Source organism: Oryzias latipes, chromosome 19 (genome assembly GCF_053564925.1).
Source record: "Oryzias latipes strain Hd-rR chromosome 19, Olatipes_Hd-rR_3.1".
Taxonomy (NCBI): domain Eukaryota; kingdom Metazoa; phylum Chordata; class Actinopteri; order Beloniformes; family Adrianichthyidae; genus Oryzias; species Oryzias latipes.
The window spans coordinates 8,920,774-8,946,746 of NC_136255.1; the positions used below are offsets into that span (position 1 = coordinate 8,920,774).

General features: G+C 42.9%; 1 protein-coding gene across 2 annotated transcripts in view; it reads left to right on the forward strand.

Moving 5' to 3' along the window:
* The window catches only part of ryr2a (ryanodine receptor 2a (cardiac)), a 310,570-nt gene that overhangs the window by 111,908 nt on the left and 172,689 nt on the right, over positions 1-25,973 (forward strand). For both annotated transcript variants that reach the window (XM_023949560.2, XM_023949561.2), the window contains exons 48-52: positions 14,937-15,072; positions 15,149-15,335; positions 17,342-17,453; positions 17,521-17,641; positions 25,485-25,654. In XM_023949560.2, the coding sequence (XP_023805328.1) occupies positions 14,937-15,072; positions 15,149-15,335; positions 17,342-17,453; positions 17,521-17,641; positions 25,485-25,654 (726 nt within the window). The remainder of the gene's footprint in view (positions 1-14,936; positions 15,073-15,148; positions 15,336-17,341; positions 17,454-17,520; positions 17,642-25,484; positions 25,655-25,973) is intronic.

The window sequence follows — 25,973 nt, forward strand, 5'->3', positions numbered from 1 at the left end:
GTATCCCAGTCTCGTTGATGTTTATCTGCCACGATGGCCAGCTGCTCAGCCAATGTGCGGTTAAACCTCTCGACGAGCCCATCACTCTGTGGATGTAGGGGGGTGGTACGGGTTTTGTGGGAGCCCAGTTTTTCACACATGGCTGCAAAAACTTTGGACTCAAAGTTCCTTCCCTGATCTGTGTGAATTGCCTCCGGTACCCCAAGCCGACTAAACATCCCCTCCACCAGTGCATCCACCACAGTCTCTGCTTCCTGGTCAGGCAGGCAGTAGGCCTCAGGCCACTTTGTAAAGTAATCCATTGCAGTGAGAATGAACCGGTTACCCTTTTCTGACCGAGGAAAGGGACCTAGAACATCAATCCCCACTCTCTCCATAGGAAAACCTGCAGGAAACTGCTGTAGGGGGGCATGTGACCGACCCACTGGGCCCTTGCGTGCTGTGCAGGGGTCACACTTTTTGCAGAATTCTTCCACGTCTCGACGGCTCTGGCCCCAGTAGAAACCTTGTCTGAGCCTACGGAGAGTTTTGGAGACTCCAAAGTGTCCAGAACCGGGGGCCCCATGCATAGCTTGAAGGACAGTGCAGCACAGGCTTTTTGGCACCACCACCTGCCAACGTATCTCACCTGTGGCCGGCTCCTTCCAGCCTCTCTGTAGCACACCATCACACAGACGTAAAGATTCAAAGAGAGACCACAGACCTTTGGTTGTTCTAGAGAGCATGGAGATTTCCTCCCAGGATGGCCTTCGCTTCTCCTCCACCCATGAGAGGACATGCTTCACATCAGCATCTTCCTGCTGTTGATGTCTCCATTCTGCGGCATCAACAGTGTTGAGCGTTCCAGCACCTGTTGAAGGTTGAGTGCACAGCAAGGCGCATTGCACATCCACTTTCAGCCACTTACTGTCTTGCCCATCTCTCTTCTCACAATAGCGACAGTCCTCTGCCACACATGGTCGCCGTGATAGTGCATCAGCGTTCTGGTGCCGTGCTCCCGGCCTGTGCAGAACCTCAAAATCAAAGGCCTGTAGCTCCTCAATCCAACGTGCCAACTGGCCCTCCGGCTCCTTAAAAGACATCAGCCACTGTAGGGCAGCATGATCAGTTCTGACAGTGAAATGGAGACCCCCCAGGTAATATCTGAAGTGTCTAATGGCACTGACCACCGCGAGGAGTTCTCTTCGGGTGGTGCAGTAGCGTCGCTCAGCTTTGTTAAATGTCCGGCTGTAGTATGCAACCACTCTGTCCCCCACGGGTGTTACCTGGGACAGAACTGCACCACAGCCCACATTGCTGGCATCTGTGTCTAGTAAAAAAGGCAGAGCAGTGTCAGGTGGAAACAGGATAGGTGCTTCAGTCAGGGCTTTCTTTAGCTGAACAAAAGCTGTCTGGCATTCATCAGTCCACACAAAGATTGCCCCCTTCTGTAACAGACAAAACAAAGGTGCAGCTATGCATGAAAAACCCTTGACAAACTTCCTATAGTAAGAGGCCAGACCCAGAAAACTCTTCAAGTCGTGTGCAGATGTGGGTGTAGGCCAGTCCCGAACTGCTTCAATCTTGTCGTGCATTGTGGCGACCCCACCCCCTTGGAGTCTGTGTCCCAGAAAGGTGACCTCCTGCCGCATGAAGCAACACTTTTGGGGATGTAGTTTCAGGCCTGCAGCTTCCACCCTGCCCAACACTCGCTTGAGCGCTTCCAGGGCTGAAGCAAATGAGGAGCCGTGGACCAGAATGTCATCCAGGTACACCACACACTCTGAGCGAGGAATGTTCATCAAAACCCTGTCCATCAGTCTTTCAAACGTGGCGGGGGCGTTACAGAGGCCAAAAGGAAGAACTTTGAACTGCCAGAGGCCCCCACCAATAACAAAGGCAGTTTTTGGTTTTGCTTCAGGAGCCAGGGGTACCTGCCAGTACCCACTGCGCAGATCCAGAGAGGAGAACCAGGATGATGCTGCTACTGCATCCAAAGTCTCATCAATGCGTGGGAGAGGATAGGGGTCTTTCCTGGTTACCTTGTTAAGAGCTCTAAAGTCCACACAAAAACGCCATTCATTTTTGTTTTTCTTTGGCACCATGACGACTGCTGAAGCCCATGGACTTGTGGAGGGCTCAATGAGCCCCGCCCGTTGCATCTCCAGCAGGGCTTTTTCCGCCGCAGACTGTCTAGCCAAAGGAAGCCTTCGGGGTCTGGATCTAATGGGCTGGGCGCCAGCAGTGTCAATGTCATGCTTGATGAGGTCAGTCTGACCCATATCATCTTCAGACACAGAAAAGCAGTCTTTGAACTCTAGCAGAAGACTCCACAGCAGCGCTTGCTCGTCAGGTGACAGACCCTCGCAGTTCCTCTTCCATACGTCCCTCACTGCCGCAATCTTTTCTGTGTCTGCAGGTGTGCTATTTACAGATGGTTCAGTTGGCACATCTGGATAAACATTAGAGACAGAGCTCTTTCTTTCATTTGAATCAGACTGGGTCTTGTCAGTCATGGACAGAGTGTGAACCACATGGGACCCCGATCTAGAGGGAATATGGGTCATCTGAGTAACATGTCCATCAGACAATGTAAGGGTTCCTCTCTTGGTATCAATAACACAGCCCTGGGCCCGCAAAAAATCAAGGCCTAGTATGCATTCTTCCAAGTCAGCAACCCACACAGGCCAATCCACTCGCTGGTTTCCCACCTCCAGAGTCACTACAGCCTCCCCCTGCATGGAAGTCCGTTCCCCCGTAACAGTCTGTAGCATGACAGCGGTAGGAAGGATGGTTGTATTATTCCTCACTACTGCAGGGGTAACCAATGTTGCAGATGAGCCCGTGTCCACTAGGGCTGAGCATGACGCTCCATCAACACTTATAGTTGTGAACCAACAGTCACCAACCCAGGTTCGGCCCAAGGTCACAAGTCTCTCCGGTTGGTCTTCTTTGCCCCCCGCTTGGTCAGCAGTCCATTTCTGTGGGCCCAATCGGGACATTTTTTTTGGGTGCCGCATTGTCCCACTTATGCGGTCCCGTCCCCGTTTCCCTGGTTGTGAGGACAGTCACGAATCAAGTGGCCAGGTTTCCCACAACCCCAGCATGCTCTGGGTCGGTTCCAGTCTCTTTGCGGACGGGCCTTGGACGCCTGTTCATTCCTCAGTGTCACGGCTCTCACTAACTGGGTCAGCTCCTCTGCCCATGCAGGCCCCCTGGTGTCGGGTTCTGACAAACTTGCAGCTCTGACCCTAGGCGGGGCCTCAGGCTCCACCCTGGAGGAGGGCCTCCACAGCATCTCTCTCTCTGTGGCCAGCTCCAGGGCCTCCTGCAGTGATTTAGGGTGTGCTAGTTGGGTTTGAACACGAAGGTCATCTGGTCTTAGCGCCTGCATGAAGTGGTCCCGGGCTAGCTCTCCCTGAATGGCTGGGGGCATGTGAGCATAAATCTGGTGGACTAATCTCTCAATGTCAACAGCCAGATCTCTTAACTGCTCACCTGAGCGGCGGTGTCGGCTGCACAACTCTGAGCGAAGGAGGCTGGCTGTGGAGCATTGGCCGAATCTCCTCTTCAATGTGCCCACCAAAGCATTATAGTCACACCTGTCCTCCGGTGACAGCAGCAGTAAGCAGGACAGGGCATCACCAGTGAGGCACATCGCTAACTGCAGGGCTTTCTCCTCATTTGACCAGCATGCAGCACGAGCTAACAGTTCAAACTGTGCTTGAAAAGCTTCCCAGTCCACTTTGCCGTCATATCTGGGCGTCTTCATTGATGGAGGAACAGAATCGTGAAGCCCTAATGGAGGCGGAGCTCTTACCGTTCCCGCCTTCGGACGTGAATCTTGAAGCGCGGGCTCTTTACAGCGACCGAATCCAGCATCTGCAGCCAAGCTAGCAACCATCCGCTTCACCCGCTCTTTATGTTCCTTTTCCTTGTCGCTGTCTTCCATTCCGTGAGCTCCTCTCACCTCCTCAGTCTTGCAGAACGTGTCCGTGGGAAACATAGTGCAGAGTTGCTGCGGTCGAAAAGGGTCGCCACGGTAATGCGAGCTGTGGTCTCCAAGGCGACAAGTCCGATCACTTCTGACACCAAATGTAGCGTCCTCTTTTCCCGAGTCACTCAGGCACGGAGACCAAATCCTTTTTGTGATTTTTATTTTGGCTACTGTAGGCCGTAACCAACGCCGTACAACATGCAGCCACTCTCAAAACTCTCTCGAACTCTCTCTCTCAACCGCTGAACGAACCAGAGAGACCCAACCCCCCTCTGTATGATGCGTTCAAGTAACTTTGGGATTTTGGAATGACCAACATCTACCCAGACCAACTCAGTCCGCTACAATATGTTATTTTGGTCTCTATAAAAATATATTTTGTCAAAATTTTACAAATATGAACATGTTGTAGAAAAAAACAGACAAAGCCTGGAAATATTAATAATGAGAAATAAAGCAAATCATTCAATTTTCTTTGGTCTTTTGTAAAACATCTTTAGAGCTGTACTCCTGGCATCATTTTTAGCAAAACGTTCATTTCTGCTTGGTGTGTGATGTCCTGGGTGTGTCTTTGTGAAATGTGTCAGAGGGATTTGAGTTTTTAAAAACCTGTTATTGTGAATATCATTTTTATGTCTAATAAATACGGTGGCCCTGAAGTGCAAAGCATTCAACAAATCACTCGATACAAAAACATTTTTAAGATCACAACAACAATTAAAAAAAAAAAATGTTAAAAAGCAGCATTACATTTTAGAAAAAAAAACAAAATTTCAGAAACCAAAACTTAAAAAACAACAATGAAAAAAAAAAACATTTCAGAAAACAAAATTAATTTCCAGAAAAAAAAGAAATATTAAAAAATGAAAACATTTCAGAAAACAAAATTAATTTCCAGAAAACAAAATGAAATATTAAAAAATTAAAAACATTTCAGAAAAAAAAATGAAATATTAAAAAATGAAAAACATTTCAGAACACAGAGTTAATTTCCAGAAAACAAAACGAAATCTTCAAAAATGAAAAACATTTCCAAACCGGAAGAGGCAGGTACTATGGGACAACGCTGATGGGATGATGATGTTTGTCAATCATTTGAACTGAAAAGTATTTTAAATGAAGCGATGCCGGATTTTATCGTCCAAACAACAATGTACTACAATAATCCACGTATTTCCCATTTATATATCCAATAAAAAATGCAACAAAATGTTAATGAACTTTTAAATTCTTTTTTTAACATTTCGCCTTCACACGATCACCCGGAAGTAGTTTGTGAGCACTTTCACTTTGAACGCTGTGCGCCAATGTCTACGGCTGCGAGGTTCATGCTGTCAATCATCTTCAGGTAAGAATCAATTCTGTGATCTTTTCTTTTGTGCCTTTAAGGATGTTAATTTTAGGATGTTAATTAAAGTGCTGCTTTGAAAAGATTTTTTTTTTTTTTATCTTGCCCATGCGCAAAAGGAACCCGATGGAGACGAACAGTCTTCACATGATTGCCGTTTTCGGTGACAACATGAGAGAAAAAGCTCTGAGCCAAGTTATTATGGGAAATAATATTGAAGTGCATTGTATATTTTTGAACCATGCATATACATAAACTGACATTTAAAAATGAACTTTAAAAGTTTATAAAATACTTAATTGAATTAACATGTGATATTTCTGCAGGTGAAGCTTCTCAAAGCGAAGTTCCAGAAAGGTTTGTGCTGCAGAAGAAAAGATGGCAGCTCTACATGGGAATACAAAAAGACTAAAGTCATTCATATCATTGTGCAGTGTACAGGCAAGTCACCATGATTTATGTGCAATGTAATCAATAAATATTATTTAACCTTAATATGTAATTTTTTTTTTTAATTGCAGGTCCTTTAAAAAAGGTGTTTAACCTGCTGCATAAGCCTGATTGGTTGTAAAGGATGCATTGGGGAGTTAAAGACGAGCCATGACTCCTGCCTTTAGCATCGGGCTGATGATCTGGAAATCACATCTATGAGGAATCGCATCAAACACTTGTACAACTCCAAACAACTTAATGTTCCCTTAAGCAAAACTCCAGTTGAAAATGTTCATATTAGACTCGCTTCATTTAGGAGTTTTTCCATGTTTACCATTTTAGGTTTTAAAGCTTTATTAACAAAGTTGATGTTTGATTTTGAAAGCTGTTGTTTAGAAATGTTTCTTTGTCAATGAAAAAAACTGAATGCTGACGTGAGGATTGTAATAATGGATATGAAAATAAACAAATTTGTTTCATAGCAATGCAGTATATTTATTGAAAACTTAACATGAATATGTTATTCAATAACAGATACAAAGAAACAGTTGTGGATTTTCCTTTATGGGCTTCTTCATGCAGTCAATCAAATGTTCCGTTTACATTCAGCATTTACTCAGCGTACCTGTCAGTCACATTTATTAGAGGAAAAAATGCATCTGGGAAAAGTCTGTTTGTGCTTAACAACTACATCAAAAAGAGTCATGTCAGGAAAGGTTTGTCCACATTGCTGCTCAGCATCACATCCACAGGTATGCACAGGTAAGGGATGCCAGTTCCTGCTCGTACATGCTTGCAGCTTCCTCTGCACTGGACTCCAGCTCCAGACATCCCTGACAGAAATAAATTAATGAATTAAAAATCCCTGACAGAAAAACATCAGCTGCCGTTCATCTTTCATTCAGGAAAAAGTTGAGTTCATCAAAATGAGGGATTAGGGAGGGGTCAAAACACCAAACTCAGAATAAAATACATTATTTCAGTCTTATAAAAATACATTCTAAAACAATTTGGTATTCCTCCTCTGCCTGAAAGACTAAAATGTTTTTTTAAAGATTTTTTTTTACACTACAGACTTTGCCACCTTTAGTTACACACCTGGACGTGTCTGATGATGTGCACATCCAGTCATTTACTGTCATGTTTCTGTGCACTGACACACTCTAAAGTCACAGATCTTAATAGTGTGAGTAAGAAGCATTCATAAATGTTATTCCTGACACAAACTGCTGCAGTTTACCTGACAGCTTTGCTGATTTATGCGGCTGGTACACCTCTCTGAGAATCCTGCCCACGTGAACCCCCTGTCCAGCTGATGAGTTAACCTGTCATTAACGCATGACTGAAGGATCTTGGATCTGTCTTTATTAGATCAAACAAATGTGCCTCCATACCTTATCTGTGGATGGCGGGACTGCATTTCCTGATGTGCGCCATCTAACACCAGTTTCTTCGCAGCTGCTGCTTCAGACAGAATCCTCTCACAGACATTTCGAAACATTTGTAAACCTGGTGGTGTTGATATTTCTGCGTGCGTTCTGTCATCACATCCACTAAATATTCAAAGATTAACGTTTAAGTTAACGTTTTATCGTCCTTCCCTTTCATTGTTTACCTGCAGAACGGACGTCATCCAAACAAACTACTTCCGGGTGACCGTTCTGCTTCAGACGAAATTTTATTATTATAGTACATTGTTGTTTGGACGATAAAATGCGGTATCGCTTCATTTAAAATACTTTTCAGTTCAAATGATTGACAAACATCATCATCCAATCAGCGTTGTCCCATAGTACCTGCCTCTTCCGGTTTGGAAATGTTTTTCATTTTTGAAGATTTCGTTTTGTTTTCTGGAAATTAATTCTGTGTTCTGAAATGTTTTTCATTTTTTAATATTTCATTTTTTTCTGAAATGTTTTCTTTTTTAATATTTCTTTTTTTTCCTGGAAATTAATTTTTTTTTCTGAAATGTTTTTTTCTTTTTTGTTTTTTAAGTTTTGGTTTCTGAAATTTTGTTTTGTTTTCTAAAATGTAATACTGCCTTTTCAATTGTTGTTGTGATCTTAAAAATGTTTTTGTATCGAGTGATTTGTTGAATGGTTTGCACTTCAGGGCCACCGTATATAAAACATTAAAAACTAAACTCATCACTTGGATAACGCCAAAAATATTTGGGATTTTTGTGCAACACCAAAAGTAAAAATCATCCAAATAATCTCAATACATTCATAAACAAATGATCTAATGTTTATTATTATCTCAAAAAGTGCACCTGTTTAACTGCCTGCATTACCTGCTGTCTTTATGTCAAATAAGTTACTAGCACCAACTAAATGATAGGCATACTTAAAAAATACCTTTTAGATAAGAAATAAGGACATGTTATAAAATTGTCTACAATAGTTAATAGAGAATGACATTAGTACTGTAGAGTGAGCTGACTAATTTGAAGGCACACCATGACCCAGGTGTTGCGTAATAGAGCGTGCATCTACGGCGGTTGCCAATTCACAGGTTTCAGGTCTTTTCAAACTCTGTGATAGAACAATAATAAGTTCGCTTCCTTTCACTCCCTCTCAAGCAATATGTCTAATTGTCCTAAGTCTGATATGTCATTGTATGAATGTATAACTGATGATTGTATTGTTTTTGTGCATTTTTCTTATTTGATCATTTGAACTAAGCCATTACAATTCAAATCAAATCAAAATATTAATATTGGACAAAGTCGCTCCTTTAAAAATCTTCTTTCTCTTTCGGCTTTTCCCATCAGGGGTCGCCACAGCGAATCATCCTTTTCCACCTCACTCTATCATGGACATCTTCTACCCTAACATTAGCCAACTTCATGTCCTCTGTTAAGACATCCATGTATCTCCTCTTTGGCCGTCCTCTTGCCCTCCTGCCAGGCAGCTCCATCTCCAACATCCTTCTACCAATATATCCACTATCCCTCCTCTGAACATGTCCAAACCATCTCAGTCTGGCTTCTCTGACTTCGTCGCTAACACAGGCAACATGAGCCGTCCCTCTGATGTACTCGTTCCTTATCCTGTCTAACCTGGTCACTCCTAAGGAGAACCTCAACATCTTCATCTCTGCTACCTCCATCTCAGCCTCTTGTCTCTGTCTCACTGCTACCGTCTCTAACCCATAGAGCAGAGCTGGTCTCACCACTGTCTTGTACACCTTTCCTTTGAGTCTTGCTGGCACTCTTCTGTCACACAACACTCCTGACACTTTCCTCCACCCGCTCCAACCTGCCTGCACTCGCCTCTTCACCTCTTTTCCACACTCCCCATCACACTGAACTGTTGACCCCAAGTACTTAAACTCCTGCACCTTCTTCACCTCAGCCCCCTGTAACCTAACGCTTCTACCTTGATCCCTCTCGTTCAGACACATGTATTCTGTCTTACTACGACTGACCTTCATGCCTCTTCTTTCCAGAGCAAACCTCCACCTCTCTAGCTGTACCTCCACCTGCTCTCTACTCTCACTGCAAATTACAATGTCATCCGCAAACATCATTGTCCAGGGAGATTCCTGTCTTACCTCGTCTGTCAGCCTGTCCATCAGCATAGCAAACAAAAAAGGACTCAAAGCTGATCCTTGGTGTAGTCCCACCTCCACCTTGAACTCCTCTGTCTGACCTACAGCACATCTCACCACCGTCATACTTCTCTCATACATGTCCTGAACTACTCTGACATACTTCTCTGCCACTCCAGACGACCTCATACAGTACCACAGCTCATCCCTCGGCACCCTGTCATACGCCTTCTCTAAATCTACGAACACACAATGCAGCTCCTTCTGACCTTCTCTGTACTTTTCCATCAACATTCTCAAAGCAAAAATGGCATCAGTGGTGCTCTTACGGGGCATGAAACCATACTGCTGCTCACAAATCTCCACCTTCTTCCTAAGCCTGGCTTCCACTACTCTTTCCCACAGCTTCATTGTGTGGCTCATCAACTTTATTCCTCTATAGTTGCTGCAGTTCTGCGTGTCACCCTTGTTCTTAAAGATCGGAACCAGAACGCTTCTCCTCCATTCCTCAGGCATCTTCTCACTCTCTAAAATCCTATTGAACAACCTCGTTAGAAATTCCACTGCTGTCTCTCCTAAGCACTTCCATACCTCCACAGGTACGTCATCAGGACCAACGGCCTTTCCGCTCTTCATCCTTTTCAGAGCCTTCCTAACCTCATCCTTTCCAATCTCTGCTACTTCCTGCTCCACAACAACCACATCTTCCTCCCTTCTTTCCCTGTCATTTTCCTCGTTCATCAGCTCCTCAAAATACTCCTTCCATCTTTTCTGTACACTCTCCTGAGTTGTTAGCACCTTTCCATCTCTGTCTCTGTCGCTCCTTTAAAAATAAAAACAGTTAAAACCAAATCACCCCCTCTTTGGAGAACAGAGGAAACCAAGAGACTTAAAAGAAACTCTAGGGGTGCAGAACAAAATTGCTGCAAAACAAAACTAAAAATTCATGACCAAATCTTTAAGGAAAAACTAACATAATACCATAACTTTATTAAATATGCAATAGAGGAATAATATTCAAAATTAATGGTAGACAATTATACTAAACCAAAGATTCTTTTTTTCCACCATCAACCAATCAATCTAATTTCTTCCAGTCCATGTTCTATTCTTAGCAATTCAAAAACTGAGGAGTAGTCCATTTCGCTGATAAGATAAAGAACGTTAGACTTAATATCACCCAACGACCACTAACAGGTCAGTCTGTTGCATTCTGTTTGGCTTCTAAGAAGAGCAGGGGTGTCAAACTAATTTTCACAGAGGGCCACTTCAGCATAGTGGCTGTCCTCAAAGGGCCAGATATAACTTATACATGTAACTAAATGTAATGAAAAATAAATGTAACTACTCCTTAATGTTAAAAAACTCATTATTTATTTATTATAACTTTTTAAAGTGAAAATTACAGTTGCATAGAAAACATATGTTTGCTTGTTACTCCAGCATAAATCCTTTACATTTTATCAGCTGATTAAAACCCACGATCAAACTGTCCAAGTGAATAAAGAAATTTAACATAAATCTGAGCTGGAAAGAACATGTATTATGGTGTAACATTTTACAAAAAAAGGCTGCACACAGCCTTGGATCCAACTGATGGTTTGATGACAACAATTTCTCTGCATACACACATAAGACCTGCAAACACTGAATAATTACAACAGTAGGTTCACATAAATATTATGTAATCAACTAAAAAAAAAACATTTTAAGAAATTAAACACTTTTATGCTCTCGCAGGCCACATAAAATGACATGGCGGGCCACATTTGGTCCCCGGGCCATGAGTTTGACACATGTGCACTAGAGAGTTTTGCCTTGATTGATCCTACAAAGCTTCTGAAAGTGATTTCCCAATTTAAAACTAAAACCTGTTCTCTTGATCCCCTCCCCACCTCACTTTTTAAGTCAGTGTGTTCGTCCTGTGAGGAGGAGCTTGTGAATATCGTTAACTACTCTCTCCAGACTGGGATCTTCCCCACGTCCTTAAAGACTGCTATGGTGAGATCCACCCTGAAGAAGAGCGGTTTAGATGTTTCAAATCTAGTCAATTACTGCCCAGTGTCAAACCTGCCATTTTTAAGTAAAATGCTAGGAAAACTCGTTTTTATTCAGCTAAATGATTTTATTAATAAAAATAATATTTGATGAAAATTTCAGTCTGGTTTTAGACCACATCACTCCACAGAAACGGCGCTGGTTAAGGTTAGGAATGATCCCAGGTCCAATACTGACAGAAAGAAAACATTAGTTTTAGTATTGCTGGACCTGAGTGCAGCCTTCGACACAGTTGATTACTCAGTTCTTTTAAACAGACTCCATGACGTGGTTGGAAACACTGGAACAGTTCTCAGATTTTAATGTCAGAGTAAATGATGTGTCATCTGGGAGGCACGGACTGACATGTGATGTGCCAGACATGTCCCCCTGCTAAAGCCATTACATGTGCAGCCCGTTTAACGTTTGCTAGAGAGCATTTGGATAATCCTGAAGAGGACTGGGAAAATGTTCTATGGTCAGATGAAACTAAATGGTCTGGTTAACTTGGCGCCACGTGTGTGGCAGAATATCTGGGCAGCTCTACCCTTTTGTGTTCCTTACTTTGCGTTTTTTAATATGTTCTTCCACCTCATTTGTGTTTTTTGCCTTTTACAACAATTAATATGGAGTTCTGCGACAAAGTACAGGAATGTCATTACTTTTGCTTTTTGTTTTATTATTTTTTCTCAACTTTTTGAACTGACCTCAGGGTATCAGTTGGGATGCAGCTCTATTGTTTACACTCGAGATCATATGTTAGCTCTTGGCCGAGCTGAGATTCTCCTTGCTGGAAAGATAGATATTCCAGCTGAAATATGGAGGAAACGACGAGGCTGCAGAGCTGGTGTTAAACGCCGGGAGAGAAGACAGAGGTACAAGCCACATTTACCATCTGTTACTATGGGAAGCGTCCGCTCTCTCTCTAACAAGCTGGACGAGCTAACAGCGCTCATGCATCGGGTGTACCGTGAGAGCAGCCTGCTGTGCTTCACCGGGACATGGCTCAACCAGGACACGACAAACTCCGTGGTCTCCGTTAATGGATCTACGCTGGTGCGGGCGGACTGGAGCGCGGCGCAGAGCAGAAAGAAGAAAGGCGGTGGTCTGGTGGTGCTCGTGAATGACAGATGGTGTAACCCAAACCACATCACTGTTAAAGAACAGCACCGCAGCAAAGACATTGAACTGGTGGCAGTCAGCATTTGGCCGTACTACCTTCCACGGGAGTTCTCCCATGTGCTGGTAGTCACTGTTTACATCCCCCCGTCGGCCGACGCTGCTGTTGCTTGTGAGCGCGTGCACAGCACCGTGTCCCAGCTGCAGATACAACACCCGCAGGCCCTGATCCTGATCTCTGGGGACTTTAATCATGCATGCAACCCCCTCTCCACCACCCTGTCCAACTTCACCCAGTATGTGAACTGTCATACAAGGGACAGGAACACTCTTGACCTTTTATATGCTAATGTCAAGAATGCATATACCTCTGCCCCCCTCCCCCCTTTAGGACGCTCTGATCACAACCTGGTCCATCTCTCCTCTGCTTACACTCCAGTGGTGAAACAGCGATGATCTGGACTGAGGAGGTAACAGAGCAACTAAAGGACTGTTTCAACACCCCAGACTGGGACTTTCTCTGCAGTCCACATTGGGAGGACATTGAGAGTCTCACTAACTGCATCACGGACTATAGCTACGTTCACACTGCAGGCTGAAACGACCCAATTCCGATTTTTTTGCCCCTATGCAACCCAATTCCGATCTTTTCATGACAGTCTGAACGACACAGATCAGATCTTTTCAATTGCGACCCAGGCCACTTGGGTATGCCGTCCTGATTCCGAAACGTATCCGATCTTTTCAATTGCGACCGCCTTCTGACCGGCCAGGCGGCTTGATTCCGAACCATACGTCATCGACACGCAACAAACATCATCATTTTGCGTTGAAGTAGGAGGGAACGAGAACATAAACAACAACCATGGGAGACGATGCTGCTGAGACCAGTCAGTGGAAGGGAAGCGATGTCCCCAATTTGATTAATATTTGGGGTGACAGCTCTATTCAGGCCAAACTCCAGGGCTCTTATCGTAACCGGGCGGTTTTTGAAAAAATTTCCAGCTAGATGGCCATGTGTGGTGTTGAACCTTTCCCGCGATGACTTTTTTTCTTTCTCCCCTTTCCGACTGTGATCAGAAGCGCGGGGGACCCAAGGCGGATCCTCCTCCTCCTCCCTGTTCTGACCCTTAGATTCTCCAGGATTTTCCAGAGCGGGTTAATAAAGAATCAATAGCATTTATTCTGGGGGAAACCTTCTTCTATTACCGTTCTCCTTCCTCCGTAACACACAACATGAATGCGCGCCCACACTGCCCCCCCCATTCTCCACCGCTGCACGCGCTCTTCTTCTGTCTGTACGGCGCGCGCGGCCCAAACACATCCTCATTCTACTACAGTGGGTACAGACGATTTGCAAAAAGAGCTCCACTGTTGACATCCATTGTTTACGTTGGCTCCGCAAACAACGGAGGACGTTGTTCATCGTTGAGTACTCTTCTGCGCATGCGGGTCAGTTTTGGGTCGTCTCACGGTCACACTGGAGACCACAAAAGTTCGGATTTACTTGGAAATGTGAACGGTCTTGCAAAAAATTCGGATTTTTTTCAAAAAATCCGAATTGAGCATTAAGCCCTGCAGTGTGAACGTAGCCTATGTCAATTTTTGTGTGGAAAACACAGTGCCAATAGAAACAGTGCAGTGTTTGTCCTACAATAAGCCCTGGGTCACTCCTGAGTTGCAGTCCCTCCTAAATGACAAGAAGAGGTTTTTTCTCTCTGGGGACAAGGAGGAGCTGCACAGAGGACAGAGGGACCTGAAATATAAGATCAGAAGGTGCAAAGACTGCCACGGGAAGAAGCTGGAGCAGCGCCTGGAACAGAACAACATCCGTGATGTGTGGAGAGGTCTGAAACACACCTCAGGCCACGGTAAGGCTGGAAATGGTTGCCAGGTGACAGGTGACCAAGCCTGGGCAAATGAACTGAATCTGTTCTTTAACAGATTTGATTCTGCCCAGCCCCCGTCTCCATCCACACAAGCTAACATGAGTGGAGAAACAAAAATGGCGAACAATATTGAAGCTATCCAGCTGTGCAGTCTGATCCATGCAAGTTTGCGCGAGGAAAACTAAGACGTTAATGTCTGCAGGTGGATGCATCGGAATGGAGTGGAGCAGGGATTTTTTGGCCTGCCCATTTCAGTTACTGCATCGCAACTGAAAGCTTTTTTAAACAACATTTTTTAATCTGCTCCTTCTCTATGATATGAATAAAGAAACACTCAGAAAGGCAATTTTAGGCTTAAAGTTTTATGATTGAACTCCATCATGAGAAACATGCTGCACGAATATGTTATAAAAACCAAAAACACAATTTTTATCAGCATGGGTCTTTAAGATCTTTTAAAAAACACAAATGAAGGGCTTTGTCATCTAAGGGTCAAAACATTTGGAAAGGAAACGTTTAATTGTCCTGTTGTTTTCTGGTGTAATAAACCAGTTTAACATTGATCGGTGGCTCACCTGTGCAGGTAGTACAGTACCTGGCTGGCTGTGGGCTGCAGAGCTGCATTATGCTGGTCCATGAAGGATATCCAGACATCGGCTGGAATCCTGTGGAAGGCGAGCGTTACCTGGACTTCCTGCGCTTTGCTGTCTTCTGTAACGGTGAGAGCGGTTTGAGTTCTCTGACTCTGGTCATTGGTGCACACCTCTGTTTTCACTTCTGTGTCTTTGTGTTCAGGGGAGAGTGTGGAGGAGAACGCTAACGTTGTGGTGAGGCTTCTCATTCGCCGGCCAGAATGTTTTGGCCCCGCCCTTCGTGGTGAGGGTGGTGATGGGTTACTGGCAGCAATGAAGGAAGCAATTAGGATTTCTGAAGATCCCTCCAGAGACGGTCCTTCTCCAACATCTGAGAGCAGCAAAAGCCTGTAAGACATGAACAGATCAATGTATGAAGTGTTCAGCCCCATGAGAGCATCCCTTGCATCCCTTCAGTGCCCATGAGAGAATTCAGACCATGAAATCTGTATAAGAACTGGCCTAAATGACCTTTTTACTCTCGTGTTTTAAACAGGGAGTACCCGCTCGCTCCAGGTAGCCAAAATCCCATAGATTTCTATAGAGACATAAACAGAAATAAACAGCTTTTACTCATTCATTCTTTTTTCAGAATAACCACTTGCTATGCTTTTTTAATATCTTCTTGATAATCCTACATTTTTATGACCTCTTTTCTGTAGTTCAAGTTATTCTATCTGGTCTCAATACATATCTGGTCTCAACATTTGACTGACAGCCTATTTTCTAAGTGGTAGATGTGTGGACTTCCAACAAGCTAACTCCTGATTGGCGAGAGTGGTTGCCATAGAAATGATGACTGACTCTGACCAATCACTGCTAACTGACGATTTCTGGTTCCAACAAGGCGAATCGTTGGGTCCAGAAGCATGTCATTTTCTGTGCGTGACGGTCCAGTTCTCACATACAGTCAATGGTTGAGACTCACTGTACTGATCACATGATTAGTGTCAATTTTTTTAACTAAGGTATCAATGCAAGGCTTCAAAATCCTCATCATCATCATTTATTTATAAAGCACCTTCCACCATCAGCCAAGAAGGCCCAAAGTGCTGTACACATGGAGAACAAAACATTTTGCAATCATAAAACATCAAAGAATAAAAACCATAAAACCAATTTTGAATAGATTAAAACCAGCATGATAACAGGGCTAGACTGATCCTAAAGCACTCAAATGGAGGAGCACTTATTTTTTAAACGTTTTGAAGAGCGTGACCTCTCTAATTGCTGGTGGCAACTGATTCCATAGTTTAGGAGCCGACACAGCAAACGCATGGTCCCCCCGAAACTTACGGTTGGTTCTGGGAACCATTAACACAAACTGGTCGGTGGAGCATAAGGACTTTAAGGGGGAATATTTTAAAAGCAGAAAGCTCACCTTATGTTTCCAAAACAGCATTCCCAGTGGCATCAGGTAAATAGAAAATAACATGTAAGAAAAACAACTTCATGGAGAAAAATAAAAATGGATCTTGTGTAAGTTATATTTGCCATTTTAAAAATATTTTTTTTTTCTGCTCCTTATTTACAACGATTTGACCGAAGAAAGACTTAGAAATGCAATTTAAGGTTATATTTTTTTATATGTCCATAATTACTAGACACTGGATTTTGTTACTTAAAAAGAATCTATCAGATCAGAACTGGACTACAAAAACTGTAAAACTATAAAATGAATTAACTCAGTAGGGGTGGGATTATATATGCTCGCTTCTTCCTACTACCTTTCAAGCATTAAATCAAGCTCTACTTAACTTTAGTTAATGATCACTGTATGTAATTAACCAAATGTGATTTAAGTGACTTTTTTGTTTTGTTTTGTTTTGTTTTATTTTCTATCTTTTTAATCTATGCATTTCAACATTTCTGCAATGACTTTGATAGATATGTGTAAATTCTTTTTTGCTTTGACTACAATGCTTGAAATAAATCAAATCAGAAAAATGCCACAGGAACTTGTCAAAAAAACAAAAAACACAATTTTCATCAAAGTTGGTTTTCAAAGATTACTCATAAAACCTACTGTGTGTGATTACATGCTTCTAGCGGTTCAATGTTTTCACTTTAATGAACATTTTGTCCATTAGTTCTGAAACTCAGACTCTTTTCAGTTTCTGCACAACATGTGTGACTGTGATCCAATGAAACATCGTATATCCTTAAGCTCCATTTATTAGGGAAACCTCACAACAAAGGGCAATGAGTACATACAGAGAAACTCAGATCAGAAACATTTGTTTTTGTCTTTTAAATTTTGGCTCTTGGTATAGAATTTGTGACAGCAAGAATGTTTTTTGTTGTTTTTTATCAATTTTATTTATTCAAATAATAGTTTTTGTGTTTATGTTAATAGCAGTGACTTGTTAGGGGAGGAGGAAGATGACACCATCCACATGGGGAACGCCATCATGACGTTCTACTCTGCTCTTATTGACCTATTGGGTCGCTGTGCTCCAGAGATGCATGTAAGTGACAACAGACTGCACACTTAAAAATGAATCTTATATTAACTACAAACCTTTCTCTCATCAGCTAATCCATGCCAGCAAAGGTGAGGCAATCCGCATTCGAGCCATTTTAAGGTCTCTGATTCCACTTGAGGACCTGGTGGGTGTTATCAGCATTCCCTTCTCCATGCCCAATGAGGCCAAAGGTAAGGAAAGCAACCAGCAATAATAGCCTGGGGAAACAGCACCTGAGGGGTCGCTGCATAAGAAAAATTAAAGGACAACATGTCTACTGAGAATTTGCCTTGTAAAAATGTATTAAAAGTCTTTAATATATAAATAAAATGATGAGAAAGTATAAACATAAGGGATTTTGGTGAGAGCTTTCTAACATTCACACATCATTGGGGTTGTCCCTTAGACTGTAAAAACAATGGACAGCTCAACCCCTCCTCTTCTTGTGTTCCGAAATAGGAAGTAGTCGCTGGTTTTGAGAAGCTATAACCCTATAAAATTCTATTGAGAAATAGTCAGGTATTACTTAGTCATTTTATTTGTCCGAATACCCATTCTTGCTCTGATACCTTCTTTTTAACATATTCTTTCTAATCCAAATGTTTCTTTAAAGATATTTTTTCTTTATTGCAAGTTATTTAAGCTATTAACTAACCAATCTACTAACCACATGCTGACGTTGAATATCTGAGGCGTTTGATTGACAGATTTTGGGTAGCCAATAGCAGCAGACTTCATCAATGTCATCTGTGAATGCCTTTACTTCTTATTCTGCAATTGTGTACCTGTGCAGAGTTGTTGGTCATGTGACTCATTTAATTCGAAAAAAGTGTTTCCATCGCAAATTTGCGAAATATGTCCATTTTGATACGCCTCAAAAACCACTACCTCCATTTCGATAAATGCAAGTTTTTTTCATAATTGACGTGTTTCCATTGGGCAAATTTACTTCCGCAAATCTAATTTGAGCAATTTCTTAGTCAATGGAAACGCAGTGTTCCATAGGTGAAGGTGTGGGAAAAGGTGGGGACTCACCAGGGGTTGACATAGCCCAGAAATTTGCACTGGCCCACAGGGCCAGTAGTTTTTGAAAGTTACTGGCCCGACACCGCGCACAGCGAGACCCGCCGCTCCGCAGGTGCTTGCAACTTTAGGGGGGTCCGGGGGCATGCCCCCCCGGAAAATTTTAATATGGTGCAATTTGGTGCATTCTGGTGACATCTAGCACTTATTTATACACTTTTCAATGACTAAAAATAGAGCATATCAAACTTAAATCTGCTCTAGTCTGTTTCAGATGTTTTGAAGAGAGCGCTGCAGTGTAGTAGGAAACACTAGTTAAGAAGTTTTCATGCTGCTTCTAATCACTGCTATTTCACATTTGTTCCTAATCAATAGTTAAGAAGTTTTATTGACTTTTTTGCCCTGACTGCCTTAAGGTTCTGCTTTTTGTTACTGTTGCAAAGTTACATTTACTTTTTAGTTACTTTAGTTACCTAATTAAATTAAATAATTGAAAAATTAAATACAATTAAATTACTGAGATCATTCAGCTAACTAGAAATACTTACTGCTTACAGTGTTGTAAAGAAAAACAAAATTAAGTAGTTTGACATTATACTCCATTTGAGTCTGAGATTCAGGTATTTTGAGTTGCCTTTGATTCTTTGACATTCAGCTTAAAGCTTAGTGCATACAGTTTCATCTTCAATGCATTCATTAAATATCTTGCTGTCCATAGCACTAATTCCACCCGTCACTCCATCTAACATATTCCTATCTATTCCTGCCATGTCTTCCACATCTCTGACATGCTTCAGTCTCTCTTCAGTGACGATGTTGGATTTATGATCATCGCGGTGAAAAACCACCAGGGGGCGCGCTGATATGTGTGTCAGTTTAAATATATCTGCCTAAAATGTAATAATAACCCACTGGCTTGTTCCTTCGTTGTTGCTGTTTAACATTGTTTAGTATTGAATTGTTACATTCAATAAAGTTTGAAAAAAAAAATGAGTGAGCGCGTGCTCGGCAGTGACAGCCGTGCGCGCAGGCGGGAGAGGAGGAGAAGAGTGATAAAAGGTTTCCCATAGAAACCCTTGAAGTCTGAACACAGGACTAGCAGAAAAAGTGAATTATAAAGACGAGGTAAATCTACACGTTTTCGCAAAATATACTTTATTGTAAAAGGTGAAAAATGTATTAATTATTAGATATTTTAGTGGCCCGAGCGGACAAGTAAAAAATAAAGTCTTGTGGTCCGTACTGCTCGAAAAACAGGACCGGGCCAGCGGACAAATGGCTATGTCGAGCCCTGCTCACAATAAGCTCACTCGCTCACTCCTGTTTGGCGAAAGCTGTTGCCACAGATATGATAACTCAGAGCGACTCGGACCCATCACTGTTGACTGGTTTTAACATGATGGCGCCCATATCAGGAAGCAACGGTGAGGGATTTTGCCTCATTTTGCGAGACCCAGGAGGTAAGGCCTTTTCTTTGGGTGACGTCACACCCTGATTCGTCCATTGTTTTTACAGTCTACTGGTTGGCCTGTGGTGAGTATCTTTGAAGGTCCACTTGAAGTACCATTCAAACCACCTATTGATCTATTGTAAAAGGTTTTGGGACAGAGCAGACGTCTGTCAAAGTGTGAGTGTTTAATAAAGTGGATTTGTTTCTTACAACGACAGTGTGTGCACACACTGTACAGCTGTAAGGTTCCAACGGTTATTGCAATTCACTTAGTTTAGTTTCTGCTTTTGGTTGTTCTCAAGGAAAATGCATGTGAATGTTCTTTTGTTTCTTAGGATTTGTGTGTGATTTTGAGGGGTGGAGCCAACTACCTATAAAAGAGTACCTCTTTTTAAGATGAAAGGCCTCTTTTTCGTTCTCTGTCTTCTCTGGCTTCCATGGTTCTGCTTTGTAGGCAGCTTCCCTGCCTTAGTATTGTATATCCTCACAATTTTCTGAGTTTTTATCTTGAATTTAGTTACAGTTGATGTCAGCTCATTTTCGTTCACATCAGAGAGAACGATTGAGTGTGGGATCCTTTAAATGGGTGGATTATTGTCTTTGCTGGTTTTGCATTTTGGAATTTCCGCTGCCAACTTTGGACCCACATTTAAAAAATAGCCATTGAGGCTGTTTGCTGCTTTATTGATGTCATAGTTTTGACCCTTCTCATCTGTAAAGCAATCTGGGTTTGATCGTTTTTTTGACCATTTTTAATTATGCTTTTTAAAATCTCCAAACTCAATTTACGTTGTATTTATTTTGATTCAGCAGATTATTAAAGTACATGCCTTGTAATTTCAGTTAGTTTATTTTTTTATGACATATCTTTGTTCAGTTTCTCTTGACCTTTGTTTTAAGAATTTTTTTATAGCAGTTATTTTTCTTTTTACAAGTTTTTTGTAGACCAGTAGTTAACCAAGGGCATTTGGCAAATGTGTTCAAGAATTTATAAAATGGACAGTTCTTAAGAGTTTCTGTATTTTTTTATTTCTTAACCTTTTATAAACTAGTTCTTTTTATTATTTTCTTTGTTTTCACATTGATGCCAAATAGTGTGAAAACTGGTAAATGATCAGTTATGTCACATATCATTAGTCTACTCCATTGAGTGTATTCTATATTATTTGTAACTATATTATCAATAAGAGTAGCACTTTCAGTAGTGATTCTGCTGGGTGTTATTATGATTGGATATAAACTCATACATACATTGTGCTGATAAAGTCGTTGGTTGCTTTATGTTTGCTAGGGTATATCAGATTGATATTGAAATCTCCACAGACTAAAAATATTTTGTTATTTCGGGAGTTAAACATCTTTGCCATCCAGTCAATGAACACTAAGCTTGACCCTGGCAACCTATATACACAGCTTTTTATGATATTTTTCCCTAAATCATTACATATTTCAATTGTAAGACATTCCAGTATTCCATCAACTGCAACTGACAATGTATTAATTACTGTAAACTTAGTATTTCTTTTCACACACATTATATTGCGATTCCTCTACCTTTTTGTTTACTCTGTTGACATAGTTAATAGTTTTCCAATTCAAAGTCAGTGTCCTTGTAGCTGCTGAACCAAGTTTAAGATATGGTTATGATATTAAAAGAATGTCCCATATTCTGCAGTCCTTGATTGATAGTTTCCCTTCTGAGTTAACATAGTTTTTAAAGTCATCGAAGTTGTACTATTTGCAGTCCGTATTAACAGTGGAAAGTAAATCTAGCCACAGGGGTTGCAAGCCAGTTGCCTCTGTGCCGGTCCCAAGCCCGGATAAATAGAGAGGGTTGCGTCAGGAAGGGCATCCGGCGTAAAAATTGCCAAAATAACCATGCGAATCATCCACAACACTTTAGACATACCGGATCGGTCGAGGCCCGGGTTAACAACGACCGCCACCGATGCTGTTAACCTACAGGGTGTCGGTGGAAATTTGACTACTGTTGGTCGAAGAAAGAGGGGAGGCAGAAGGGCCCGTGGCCAGAGAGAGAAGGGAAAAGGCAGGAACATAGGTTTGAGAATAGGGACTCTTAACGTTGGCACAATGACAGGGAAAGGCAGAGAGCTGGCAGACATGATGGAGAGAAGGAAGGTAGATGTACTGTGTGTGCAGGAGACAAGGTGGAAGGGCAGGAAGGCACGTAGTATTGGAGGAGGATACAAACTGTTCTATCATGGCGTTGATAGGAAGAGAAACGGGGTAGGAGTGATTCTGAAGGGGGAGTTTGTAAACAGTGTTCTAGAGGTGAAAAGAGTCTCAGACAGGATGATGAGCTTAAAGTTAGAAATCGAAGGGGTGATGGTGAATGTAGTCAGTGGGTATGCGCCACAGGTTGGCTGTGAGTTAGAAGTGAAGGAGAGATTCTGGAGTGAGTTGGATGAGGTCATACAGAGTTTCCCCAGAGGAGAGAGAGTTGTTATTGGAGCAGACTTTAATGGGCATGTTGGTGAGGGCAATAGAGGTGATGAGGAGGTGATGGGCAGGTTTGGTGTGAAGGAAAGGAATCTGGAGGGACAGATGGTGGTGGACTTTGCGAAGAGGATGGAAATGGCTGTAGTCAACACTTACTTCCAGAAGAGAGAGGAACATAGAGTGACATACAGAAGTGGAGGTAGGAGTACCCAGGTGGACTACATCCTATGTAGACGAGGTCATTTGAGAGAGGTTATTGACTGCAAAGTGGTGGTAGGAGAGAGTGTAGCCAGACAGCACCGCATGGTGGTGTGTAAGATGACTCTGGAGGTCAGGAAGAAGAAGAGAGGGAAAACAGAAAAGAAGACCAAGTGGTGGAAGCTACAGAATGAAGAAACTTGTGAGGAATTTAGGCAGAAGTTGAGACAGGGTCTGGGTGGTCAGGATGAGCTTCCAGATGACTGGGAAACTACAGCAGAAATTATCAGGGAAACAGGTAGGAAGGTGCTAGGTGTGTCATCTGGAAAGAGGAAAGACGGTAAAGAGACTTGGTGGTGGAATGAGGAAGTACAGGAATGCGTCCAGAGGAAGAGGTTGGCTAAAAAGAAGTGGGATGTAGAAAGGACTGAGGAAGGTAGACAGGAGTACAAGGAAGCGCAGCGTAGAGTGAAGAGAGAGGTGGCAAAGGCCAAACAGAAAGCTTACGATGAGCTATATGACAGGTTAGACACAAAGGAAGGAGAGAAGGACTTGTACAGGCTAGCCAGACAGAGAGACAGAGATGGGAAGGACGTGCAACAGATAAGGGTGATTAAGGACAGAGATGGAAAGGTGCTAACAACCCAGGAGAGTGTACAGAAAAGATGGAAGGAGTATTTTGAGGAGCTGATGAACGTGGAAAATGACAGGGAAAGAAGGGAGGAAGATGTGGTTGTTGTGGAGCAGGAAGTAGCAGAGATTGGAAAGGATGAGGTTAGGAAGGCTCTGAAAAGGATGAAGAGCGGAAAGGCCGTTGGTCCTGATGACGTTCCTGTGGAGGTATGGAAGTGCTTAGGAGAGGCAGCAGTGGAATTTCTAACAAGGTTGTTCAATAGGATTTTAGAGAGTGAGAAGATGCCTGAGGAATGGAGGAGAAGCGTTCTGGTCCCCATCTTTAAGAACAAGGGTGACACGCAGAACTGCAGCAACTATAGAGGAATAAAGTTGATGAGCCACACAATGAAGCTGTGGGAAAGAGTAGTGGAAGCCAGGCTTAGGAAGAAGGTGGAGATCTGTGAGCAGCAGTATGGTTTCATGCCCCGTAAGAGCACCACTGATGCCATTTTTGCTTTGAGAATGTTGATGGAAAAGTACAGAGAAGGTCAGAAGGAGCTGCATTGTGTGTTCGTAGATTTAGAGAAGGCGTATGACAGGGTGCCGAGGGAGGAGCTGTGGTACTGTATGAGGTCGTCTGGAGTGGCAGAGAAGTATGTCAGAGTGGTTCAGGACATGTATGAGAGAAGTATGACGGTGGTGAGATGTGCTGTAGGTCAGACAGAGGAGTTCAAGGTGGAGGTGGGACTACACCAAGGATCAGCTTTGAGTCCTTTTTTGTTTGCTATGCTGATGGACAGGCTGACAGATGAGGTAAGACAGGAATCTCCCTGGACAATGATGTTTGCGGATGACATTGTAATTTGCAGTGAGAGTAGAGAGCAGGTGGAGGAACAGCTAGAGAGGTGGAGGTTTGCTCTGGAAAGAAGAGGCATGAAGGTCAGTCGTAGTAAGACAGAATACATGTGTCTGAACGAGAGGGATCAAGGCAGAAGCGTTAGGTTACAGGGGGCTGAGGTGAAGAAGGTGCAGGAGTTTAAGTACTTGGGGTCAACAGTTCAGTGTGATGGGGAGTGTGGAAAAGAGGTGAAGAGGCGAGTGCAGGCAGGTTGGAGCGGTTGGAGGAAAGTGTCAGGAGTGTTGTGTGACAGAAGAGTGCCAGCAAGACTCAAAGGAAAGGTGTACAAGACAGTGGTGAGACCAGCTCTGCTCTATGGGTTAGAGACGGTAGCAGTGAGACAGAGACAAGAGGCTGAGATGGAGGTAGCGGAGATGAAGATGTTGAGGTTCTCCTTAGGAGTGACCAGGTTAGACAGGATAAGGAACGAGTACATCAGAGGGACGGCTCATGTTGCCTGTGTTAGCGACAAAGTCAGAGAAGCCAGACTGAGATGGTTTGGACATGTTCAGAGGAGGGATAGTGGATATATTGGTAGAAGGATGTTGGAGATGGAGCTGCCTGGCAGGAGGGCAAGAGGACGGCCAAAGAGGAGATACATGGATGTCTTAACAGAGGACATGAAGTTGGCTAATGTTAGGGTAGAAGATGTCCATGATAGAGTGAGGTGGAAAAGGATGATTCGCTGTGGCGACCCCTGATGGGAAAAGCCGAAAGAGAAAGAAAGATTAACAGTGGAAAGTAATTGATCAGCGTCTGTCATCTTGAGGGTTGTTATCAATATCACTGAGATTCAGATTTCTTACTTGCTTCAACAAAGCTGCCACTGTTTATCATTAACAAACTTTAAGAGGATCGCTGGTTTGTCGGTCTCTCTTCTCCTTGGGAGCGGTCGGTAGATCTCAACATTGTTTCTGTCCAGAGAAATTCCTTTGGACTTTAGGAATTCTTCCAACTGTTTCTCCACAGAGCTCGTCTCCTGCTCGATGGATTCTTCACCATTCCTGGCGGTCACTGCGTGCGCGTATGACCAGGGTTTGATTTTCAATGCAGTGATAATCACGTCGTTAATCCTGGAGTTCTGCTCCTGGTCAACCATTCGTTTTTCGATTATCTCAATCCAGTTGACATCCTGATCATTCAGAGCCCACACCTGTCTCACCTCCTCTACCACATTTTTCCTGGCTATAACTTCCTCCAGCACAAAATCAAGCAACTTCTTGATATCCTCACATTCCTCCGTCATGGAGAGGTTTTCGGGGGCATGATTAGGGATTGCTTTTTTGCAATATTTACGCTTTTTTGGAGTAAAAAGAGTTGTGAAATGCAGCTGCTATGCCTCTTGCGTCTTCCTGACTGTCATATTTTGTGTGTTTGTGTTTCTGCACAGATGGGGTGGTTGTGGAGCCAGACATGTCGGCAGGTTTCTGTCCAGACCACAAAGCTGCCATGGTCCTGTTTCTAGATCGTGTTTATGGCATAGAAGACCAGAATTTTCTCATGCACCTCCTTGAAGTTGGGTTCTTGCCTGATTTAAGAGCTGCTGCCTCACTGGACACTGTAAGTGTGTGGATTTTATGTTTTCTCTTGAACCAAATGTACACTGAACTGTATGGTAAACAGATTTGTCCGCATTTGAATTAAATTCATAGATTAGCTCAGATTAAGAATATATATCCTCCTGACTACCAGCAATGCAAATTCGTTCTCTGTAGAGGACAATTCTAAGCCTGCTGGCAATGCAGCCACCCATATCACAGGCAAAGTCAGTCCTCTCCTCAGTGGCAGGCAGTACTTCAGATTGTGACCCTCCTGCTGGGTTTGACATGGTTGAAGCATAATGTGATGGATTGGCAAAGGATGAAACCCAGGAACAGAA